At 38.7% G+C, this 10,470-nt stretch overlaps 2 protein-coding genes across 2 annotated transcripts in view; one reads left to right on the top strand and one right to left on the bottom strand.

Annotated features, from left to right (window-relative positions):
* Window positions 1-3,257, bottom strand: part of LOC107092744 (chromosome unknown open reading frame, human C10orf2) — a 12,520-nt gene extending 9,263 nt beyond the window's left edge. The window contains exons 1-3 of the mRNA XM_015387379.1: window positions 3,148-3,257; window positions 2,251-2,911; window positions 886-1,588 (exon numbers count right to left, since the gene is read on the bottom strand). Coding sequence (XP_015242865.1) covers window positions 886-1,588; window positions 2,251-2,886 — 1,339 coding nt within the window. The 5' untranslated portion in view covers window positions 2,887-2,911; window positions 3,148-3,257. The remainder of the gene's footprint in view (window positions 1-885; window positions 1,589-2,250; window positions 2,912-3,147) is intronic.
* A 911-nt stretch (window positions 3,258-4,168) lies between these two features.
* Window positions 4,169-9,009, top strand: mrpl43 (mitochondrial ribosomal protein L43). The gene is made up of 3 exons (XM_015387522.1): window positions 4,169-4,430; window positions 5,003-5,109; window positions 8,324-9,009. The coding sequence occupies exons 1-3, from the start codon at window positions 4,300-4,302 to the stop codon at window positions 8,539-8,541; spliced, it is 456 nt and encodes a 151-aa protein (XP_015243008.1). The 5' UTR covers window positions 4,169-4,299; the 3' UTR covers window positions 8,542-9,009.
* Window positions 9,010-10,470: the final 1,461 nt, after the last annotated feature.

Here is a 10,470-nt window from a genome sequence, read left to right as displayed (position 1 = left end):
AATGACTGTTTAGGTGCCACTGGTGGTGGCACTGTATCGATACTTTTGAAAATGAGTATTGTATTCGGATACAACTTTTCAGTATCGATACTTTTTTGAGTATCGATACTTTTGACAACCCTACTTTAAGTCCAAATGTATTTGGCTAAAAACCTTTTTTTTTTTTTATATATATATACACATCAGATTCCACCCCCTAATCAGAATGTTCTGCTAGAATCTGGAAGACAAAACGTTCCACTCCGATACATCCGTCTCCAATCATCCCTCCTGTAGCGTAGCAATTGTAGCATGAAAGCCACACGGCTAAGGAGTAGCAAGCCAAAAAAAAAGGCTAATAGAAATTTGGAAAACAGGGATTGTTTTGGCTTCAAAGCTGAATTGAAAGCTGCAATCGGGAGCCTTTTGGATTCAAATATGCAAAACTATTCTGTTATTCTGAAATACTGAGAGTATGCGTTTGAAAATGAAAGATAAAAGTTATTTCTCCAACTTTTTTCTTTTTCCTGCACTTTATTTCCCGTTTCTATTGAGAGTCTGGTTCAATATGTTTTTTTATCTTTGACTCCCTCAAGGGGTCTGGAGCACTTTCCCCTTATGGAGGGTGCTTGCTGCTATTTTATATATTCTCTCTGATTTCTGCATTTTGTTTTTGCTTGCAGTTTTTTGCAGCATTTTTTGTTTGCATTTGTTTTTTTATTGTAAGTTTTTGCTTCTATTTTTAGTTATTTCTGCAATTTTTTGCAGTGTTTGTTTATTGAGCTTATATATTTTAGAGTTTGCATCATATGTACGTTTGTAGATCCTTTTTGTCGTTTACTGCACCTTTGCACCTGCCAGCCATCTTACCAAACCTCAAATAAATGCAGCATGACAGATTAGTACCTGTGAAAACTGTGAGTTCTCCTTTTCTGTGTCCCTTTAAGATCCGGTTGAGCTCTGGAAATCTGGTCCATTTAACTCCAGCCACCTGGTCTGTGTTCATCAGCTCACCGAACACGTCGTCTCTGAGCTGCTTGAAAGACACAATGGACTTATGTGCTGCTGGGATGGAGGCTTTGACAATGCGAGACAGGTTTTTCCCTTGAGAGAGGGCCTCCAGCGGACACGGCTGGAACTCCCCCGGCCGCACCAGGGTGCACCGCCGCAGACCCAGCTTACGCGAGAAGATCTTTGATGCCTCCCAGGAGCGAATGTCGCCCCCCAACCATAGCGTCACCCTCTTGAACTGCTCCAGGTAGGGCAGCAGTGCTGGAGGAAGGCAGCTGACCCCACGGGGGAGAGCCACACTGGGGAGCCCAGTGCTCTGGCTTACAGCCAAGGCGTCCAACTCGGAGCCGGTCACCACCACCTCCGAGTCCATGCGGTTCACAAGGGCAAGGCCAAACAAGTTGAAATAGGAGCTGCACTTTGGAACCGTGGCTTCATTATAGACGACTTTTTCTGCATCCACCCTTTGGGCGGAGAGGAGTTTGATCCCCTTTAGAGAGGAGTCTGGACCTCCAAACCAGGGGAAAACCAGACTCTTGGTGGGCTTAAAGAGCCTCACTCCAAACTTTTTCAGGGTTGCATTGGAGATCTTGGTGATCTAAAAAAAAACAAAACACAAAAACAATATAAATCACAAAAGTAATTAAATAAAAACGCATAATAATCAGCATTCTGCAAAAATTAAACAATCCTTTAGAGGAATGATAACCACTGGATTATTGCTCGCAAAACACAGTCGACAAATTTTCTAATTCCAACAACTTCATGTCATGTGAAGTTTTCAGTTAACATTTTTTTTTATGTAAACAAAAAAAAAATAGGGATTATAAGGATTTAATGTGATTAATCATGCGTAATTTTAAAACAGAATGGAAACAATGCAGGATTCACCATTTTATACAAATACAAATCAGAAAAAGTTTAATGGGCTTTTTATAATCAGTCCCCATTACTCTGATACCACCAAATAAAAACAATGATTTGGGGGTATCAACCAATTTAATTCAAATGACTTTAAACAAAAACCTGTGTTTTTAAGCAAATCAAATTTCAGGTACTTTCAAAACAAAAACATCCTATAAATGTCTTTGATGCTCTGCTTTCCTTGTTTCTTTAGTTGTGCATCAATCAGTTTTATTTACAACTCATGTTTTTAGGAATGACAGCATGTAGTGTCTAAATGTAAACAGGAAGAGGTTTTAGACAATGTTTTGTTTCAGAGAGCAGTGTAAAGATGTGATGTAAAGAAAAAAAACACACCTGGAACATGGTTTTAATCAGCTGAGCTTCCTCCTCCAGGACATCTGTGAAGGTCACCGACCTAGACCAGATCCCCTGCACTTCTCTCAGCTCCCTCTCCCTCTCCTCCTGCTCCTCTGGGCTCTCTGGATACCCCAGCAGCACATGAGGGCTGAGGGAGCTCTGCTCCTCCTTCTGCATCACCTCCAGACAGTCTTGGAGGTCCTCCCAGCTACCCTCCACCAACGTGTCCTTGCACAGAAACTGCCCTGTGGTTTTATCGATGAACAGGGAGAAGCTGTCCTTCCTCGTGGACGGGTCGATGAAAATGCTGGGGATGTGGAGGCAGCTGTAGCCATCATGGAAGGGGATTTCTTTGGAGCGTAAATACTGCTTGATGTCTGTGACTGTGATGGGACTGAGTGGGAACTCTACAGTGGACTTGGCATCTTTTTTATAACTCCTGATCAGATTGTTAAATAGGAAGAAGTCTGTTTGCTTAATCCTAGGGATGCATGGAGTCCCAGGAAGCTTGTGGAGGGACCTGTTGGTGAGGAGGCTAAAACACTGGGAGGAAAAATGCCTCTGATGGAGAAATCTCTGGGCTGACACCTGCAGGAGACAGGTGGTGCCCTTAAGCAGCAGGCCTCTCCACATTGGCTATGACGTCAGCTCATCTAACCTGCAAAAAAAAAAAAACAGAGAGGTGGAAATGCATGCAAAGCATTATTCAGTGCATTCAATCACAAAAGCAACTGTTATGCGACAGTAGAGTACTAAGAAGTCGTTTTTGTTGTTGTATTTTTAAATAAAACAGCATTTTATGCTAGAATATAGTCAAAGACGGGTATGGTAAAATTAGCTTAAAGGTGTAATGCGTTTATTAGAACACACAATTTCATAAAGTACATGTTTTACCTGCTGTACGTCTGACCTCATTGTACCCCATGCTCCCTCACAGCCCGGGGTTTTTAGTACGCTCTAAAACCCTTCCGTCTGAAACATGAAATGAAAAGAGACGCCCGCTTGTGCGTTTGGTTCAAGCGTCAGTGCCGTCGCCATATTATGAGTGGCTTTTTTTTTTTTTTTGCAAATTACACTAATGAGGAAACCAAAAAAAAAAAAAAGAAAAAGAAAAACATTTGAATTGAGAAAGCTTCCTGGAGAGGTGGCGAAACGTCTTCAAATCTTGAAAACCAAGTCCAGTGGATATTTTTTGAATTTTTACGGAAAAAAAAAAGAAAAAGAAAAGAAAAGAAACTGTGCACAGTTCCTTCTATGGAAATCCGTTTCCGCCACTCTGTTAAAAAGATATTAAAATAAATAATCTCATTATTTTTGAGTTACTATCTCACTGTAATGAGATTTTTTTTTTCTCAAAATAATGAGATAGTATCTCATTATGATGCGATACTATCTAATTATAATGAGAATGTATCTCAAAATAATGAAATAGTATCTCACTATAATTAGATAGTAACTCAAAAATAATGAGATAGTATCTAATTATAGTGAGATAATTTGTTTAATTTTCAATACCAGAGTGGTGGAGACTGGCTTCCATACTTTTCTTATAGGCAATTTAGAGCAGGTTTAAGTACATTAAACAAAAAATGTTGTTATCGCTATTTTTTTAATTATCGCTCAGTTTTTTTTTTTTTTTGTTTTGTTTTTATCATTATTATTATTTTGTAGATGCTGTTTAGGTTGTATTTAGGTCTCTATAGTTTTTTATATTGAGCAAGTTCTCATGAAAATATTAAAGACATATTTATTTAAACAAATTGTTTAAATTTATTTATTACATTTATTTAAATGTAACATTTCTATATTTGCTTTTGTTTGATGCCAAAGAAACCCTGCCACACACAACATGTTGACGGCCAAATCTAGGTAGACTATTAAAAGTTCCGCGTATGTTTCACACCGGAGCAGAAAACTGACGGACCGTCGTGTGTGCGTACCCAGGAGGTTGTCCTCTACGAGTTTTTCCGGACCACTGGTTTCATAAATTGCAATCTTTTGGCTTGCTGTGTCTTTTCGCTTTTAAATTAAGGCAAAGGTTGAAGGATGACATCCAGAGGGACGCCGAGCCGCTTCCTGAAGAGCGTTCTTCAGAACGGTGTGGGTCGGTATGTCTGTCAGCTCAAGCGGGTCTCCATCATTTTCTCTAAGAAAGCACAGAGCTCACTGGGAGTCAGGTAATGTTTAAAAACATTCAAATATGGTGGTATCTAAAAAAAAAAAAAAAAAAAACTTTTCCCTTTTTTACATTTTTTTATTATTTACTTTTCTGTCTAAATCTGTTAGAGGGCGTCAGAAAAATGCACCATTATTTAAACTGGTTTCTTTTTTCTCCTACACTATTTCTCTCTGATCACTGCTGCACTTTGCATTAGTATTGTTTATCTACTGCAACTGCAGTAATATTACACTGTTATAAGCTGTATGCAATGAAATTTCATTTTGTATACACTCTGTGCATAAAACTGACAATAAGGTTTGATTAAGTTCAAACAAGAGTAAATCCATTATTTAAAAAAGCCATAAGAAGAAGAGTGTTGGAGGCAACTTCCAAAAGATGATGTTCTGGTCAGATGAGACCAAAAGTTTTAGATCTAAAAACAAAAATGCTGTATGTGGAGAATGCTGTCTGTTCATAAAAGCTTTTATGGAAAGACTCTGGGTAGTTGGGACCATTTGTCCATTTAACATCTATAATTACTGTTCTGTATAATCCTTTTAGTTAGTTTTAAATCTTTATCTCTTGCAGGGACTTCATTGAAGAGGGAGTGGTGGATTATGCCAAGAAGAACCCTGGGACTGTGGTCTATGTGTCTCCCCAGGCTTGTAAAGTCCCTAAAATAGTTGCAGAGTACTGTAAGTACATATTTTAATTTTAGAATCAGGCTTGTGGATTTTAAAAATACACCATATCACCAAAGATATTTGCTCAACTGCCTTGACTCACATAGGAGGTTCAGTCACATCCCTTCCTAATCCATTGGGGTTCAATGTGTCCATCATTTAGGAAGGCTGTCCACAAGGTTTAGTAGTGTTTATGGGAATTTTTGACCCCTCTTTCAGAAGCAAGGTCACACACTGATGTTAGACAAGAAGGCCTCGCTCTCAGTCTCCCCTCTTATTCATCCCAAAGGTGTTCTTTTGTGTTAAGATCAGGACTGTGCAGGCCAGTCCAGTTCATCCACACCAGATTCTGCTATCCATGTCGTTATGGACATTTGGAACATGGGATTTTCCAAAATTTTTAATATGCTCAAGAGTTTTTTTTCTCTGGAACTAAAGGGCCAAATCCAGCTCCTGAAAAACAACCCACCCCACACCAGGGTCGACAAACTAAAATTTCCAATGCGATTTCAGTACCCAGGAATATTCAATACTTGAAACCATTTTAGATACCATGGGAATAAAAAAACGGCAAACAATTAAAGGCATAAAATCTTATTTATTAAAATTAAAGACGGACCGTTATCAATCTCAAAATGGCACATCGTTTCTCAGCCGAATCAGAGATTTAATTTTTTGAATAAGAGTTGGGTTTAAACACTCAAACACTTTTCAAATAACCTGGCGAAGAAGGACAGGAGACGGCAGAGATGTCCTCAGAGATGTCCTCTGAAGCTCCTCTGCTGTCTTCCTCGCTCTTTATTGTAAAAAGCGAGTCCCTAGTTACAGTAGATCATGGTGTAACTCTAAAGGAAAATGTGGGGATTAAGCTGCAGCATGATATAGTGATGCACATACCGTAATTTTCAGACTATAAGCCGCGACTTTTTCCCCATTTTTCGACCTTTCGGCTTATATAACAATCCGGCTTATCTATGGACTTTTACAGCTAACGGCCACTAGGGTAATACGGTACCTAAATCTATGGATTTTACCATCCACCTTTGCTTCAACACACAAGTACGGTAGCTGCGCACGCAGGAATGCGGACGTCCTCCGGAAGCAGACTTCTGCTGCGAGTGGTACGAGACAGAACGACAGCGAGAAAGACGGACATTGCGAGCGCAAGACAGTTTGGGTGTAAACATAAAAAACCTGAGGCTTGTATATGTAAAAATCATGCAATTTAGCTTCTGCGGCTTATATTCAGGTGTGCTTATAGTCGGAAAATTACAGTACATTTCTTCATGCAGACAGGAACCTTGAGTTATACACATGAAAAATATTCAGTTCCTGGCACCAGCAAAGGATTAATTTGCTCCAACTATAAGTGTACAAATAAATGTAAAAGGAATAACCCAAAAATAACATAATCAATTGTTTAAGGTATTATTTTTTTAATGAGCAAAAAATCTAGAAATAAAAAGCAGTTATATGCAAACAACACATATTTAGTATTGATACTATGCCAAATTAGGATTGTATTCTGATACAGCCTTTGACTACCAATACTTTTCAGAGTATTGATACTTTTGACAACCCTACGCCATAATCTCCCCTCCACCAAACTGTACACCTGGCACAGTGCTGTTAGATGAGTACTGTTCTTCATCAGATTTCCAGATGGAGAGGTGTGATTCGTCACCCCAGAGAAGACGTGCACTGCTCTGGAGTCCAGTGGCGGCGTGCTTTACACCACTGCATGCGGCATTTTGCATTGATGATGCATCGGTTTGATGCAGCTGCTCCCATTCATGAAGCTCTCTGTTCTTGAGCTAATCATGAAGGAGGTGTGTAGTGGCAGATTCTGGAGAAGGTGGGTGACTTCTGCGCACAATGAGCTTCAGCATCCTCTGACCCCACTCCACTCGGCCAGTTTACATGGCCTAACACTTCATGGCTGAGTTGCTGTTGTTCCCAAACACTTCCATTTTCTGATGATACAGCTGGCAGTTAACTGGGGAATAATCAGGAAGGAGGAAATTTCACGATTAGGTTAGTGCTCAGGTGGCATCCGTCCACTGAGTTCCTGAGAGCAAGGGATTCTTTCTAAAATGTGATTGGAGCGCCTGATTCCATTCATTTGGATGGGTGAGCAAATACTTTCAGCACTATAGTGTAAGTCTACTAGGGCTGAAACATTCAGATTAATCGTGATTATTTTCAATAATCATCAACTAATTCGGTACTCGTTTAATCGTTAACTGGAGTATAGAGACCGTAAAACGTGCCTTTAGCTGACGAGCAACCCGTTAAGAGCAGTGATTATATCAATATTGTAAAAAATTATTTAAACATTTTGCATTTAAAATGGGGAAAAAATGTCTGTCAATATGCTCTATCCATTACTCTACAAGTGGAATTTTTTTTGTTTCACCTGGTTTAATTTCCTTTAAAGTCGTCTTTAAGGAACCTTTGTCTATGCGATTACTACCGGTAATTGATTAATCGGAAAAAAAATTGGCCGGATTAATCGATTTGCAAAATAGTTGTCAGTTGCAACCCTAAACTCTACTGCTCATTTTTTAATTATCTTCAAATGAACACTACACAGTGCATTATTTGGCGCTTATCACTTGTAAACTTAGCCTCTATGACAAACTTTGATAGATTCATACATATAAGCTGTAAACGCACCATCTGGTTCTTACCATGCACTTCTGATTGAGTTTACGTCCTTTAATAGTGGGGTTGAAGGTCATATTGTAGAGTTGCTTAAATTGTTAGATCTCCATAAGGAAAGGTGCCATTTTATATTGCCTCCTAAATATGTAAGTGAGAGTTAAATCTAAATTTATGTAACTTAAATTTGGCAAATTCAGTTACATAAATGATCAATGCAGAAACAAATCTAATAAAGAAATAAGTTCAACAGTAGTCAGAAAGAAAAATGCAAAATATTCTTGATTGTGTCATAAATCTTTTTAAGAAACATACATGTTGTTTTATCCTGGAAGATATTAATGCATTGATTTAAAGAAATAACTGGAAAATGACTTTCTGAGCATGGTAATGTAATGCTCTTAATGTACTGTAGGGGGCAGTGTGATGTCACTCGATATATAGCTTCCCTCTGAAGCTAAACTAATTTTTATATAGACTATTTCACAGCTACATGCTTCTGTTGATCTCATTCAGTCTTTCAACCAATTAAGCATATTTTTCTCTCTGTTTTCCCACCTTGCAGTAAATGGTAACACGAAGGAGGAGCTGGTGGACAACAAAACGTCGCAGCAGATTCTGGAGGCCCTCACCAAGCTGACCAACCAGTCTGGCCTGGACATTATCCGTATCCGCAAGCCGTTTCACACAGACAGTCCCAGCATCCAGGGCCAGTGGCACCCGTTCACAAACCGCCCCCCCTCTGTCGGCCTCATCAGACCACAGAACCAACATGCAGAATAAAGACTTTTTACTGAAACAGCTGGATCTTTTCAGAAAGGTTATTTCCCAAGGTTCCTGCAGACAAACCCCCACTTCTGATGAGTGATCTTATCATGTCCAGCTTCCTGTTATCTGGTAGCGATGAAGCTGCATGCTGAAGCATCCATGCAGGATTCAGGGAGACTTTGAGAGCTGCCATGCTGAGCAGCAGTTCAATGTTTATGCTTTTTTAGGTATCTTATCATCTGAAACATTTATATACTCAATGCATTGTGTAAAAATAATAAACAAAAAGCTAAATTAAATTACATATAGGTGTTTAATTTTTATTTTAAGCACAAATATGTGTTTTATATCATAGATCTGCACAAAGTGAAGCATCAGTGGAGGATTGAGATGGTTTTCAACATTCTTAAAGAGTTTCAAGCTGTTTACACATTAACCAAACAATAAAACAATATATTTGGGGGACTTACTAGTTAACTGAGTTGTGAATTTATATATTTTTATATGTTTTATTTTAGGGCATCGCTGTAAAATGTGCTTTAAATGTTGTTGTTTTTTCAAAACGTTATGCTTTTGCTCCACCTTCACAGGTCTGCTCTATTTCTCTTTGTCACATGAAATCCCTGTAGAATAAAGTCTAGCTGTAAGTTTTTAAATGCCACCATGGGCAGCTCACTCTGACGGCATACGGAACGACCCTGCAGCCTAACAGGATGTGAAGGTGTCCTCTTTGCACGTGCTTAAATGCCCCAAAGCCTGGAGGAAAATGACAGATGGTTCCATGATGGCTGCAGGGACAACAGCTTTGTGTCGTCAGATTGAGCTGTCCTCTGTAAAATGACCTCTAACAGGAACCAGATTCTCACTGCACAAGCATGAGTTTTATGGGGAGTTTTTCAAACTTAACGAGGCATATATACAGGCTACAATGACCGATCCAGTTCTCTCTGCTAATCCGAACCCCCCAATTCATCATTTCTGACAGTAAAAGCCATCAGTGACCTCAGAGATGTGTGCAGACAGCTACAATTTGAAGCTGATAACTGCAAGAGGAATACTAATAGGCAAATATTTCTAGATGGAGGAGAGTTATAGAACCATTAAAGCTTTAGTTTAATTTTGCAATATGTTACAAATGTTTTAATGTTTTTTGTGTTGCTTCAAAGCAACCAATCTTTTCTAAATAGTTTAATAACGTCCCAGCCACCGGGTTAAACGAGGACCTGTTAGTCCTTCCACCATGTAGGAAGTACAACAGTTAGTAACATCAAGTCTTCTTTTTAACAATTTGATGCTATCTGAACTCTAATCTCAATCAATTAGAATTTTATTGAAAGTTAACTAATTTTATGAATTAATTTGTGAATGTTTTAAGGGGTTAATGTTTTATGATCCTGGCTTCAAGTCTTAGTTTCTTTGAAAATTAGACAATCAAAAAACAATTTTAACCTACCGTAGATATTTAAGCCTATTGTAATTTATATCTAATTAATGCATTAGAACTAATGTTAAGTGTAAAAGATCTCAACTCTGCTTTCCTTTAGCTCATCTCTATTGTTGTGTCTTTCCTCGTCTAGATTATCACTGAATGTAATCTCAGCCTCTCTTTCTTCGTCAGCTGTGATCTTGGTTTCCCAATCAAATGCAACATTTGCTGTCAACCTAAAATGAGACTTTTGTTCTTGGAGCTAAAGTTTTTTTATCTGGCTCAGTAATGAAACAACCCAAAGAATGTGAAGCTTTAGGCTAGAGCTTGACCAAATCCAAGTATACACTGCAAAAGATTGAAATCTTAATAAGTAAATTTTTCTTAAAATTAGGGCATTTTTTCTTAAAATGAGGTAAGAGCTAGCCTCGTGAGACCATCCTGATCTCGCGAGCTTTCAAGGTTTCACTCGCAGATCAGTCTGGAGACTCTCTGTTAAAGAAAATTTGGAGCCGTTC

This window comes from Cyprinodon variegatus, unplaced genomic scaffold (genome assembly GCF_000732505.1).
Source record: "Cyprinodon variegatus isolate N-32 unplaced genomic scaffold, C_variegatus-1.0 Scaffold18, whole genome shotgun sequence".
NCBI classification, from domain to species: Eukaryota; Metazoa; Chordata; class Actinopteri; order Cyprinodontiformes; family Cyprinodontidae; genus Cyprinodon; species Cyprinodon variegatus.
This window is presented reverse-complemented; position numbering and strand designations above follow the sequence as displayed.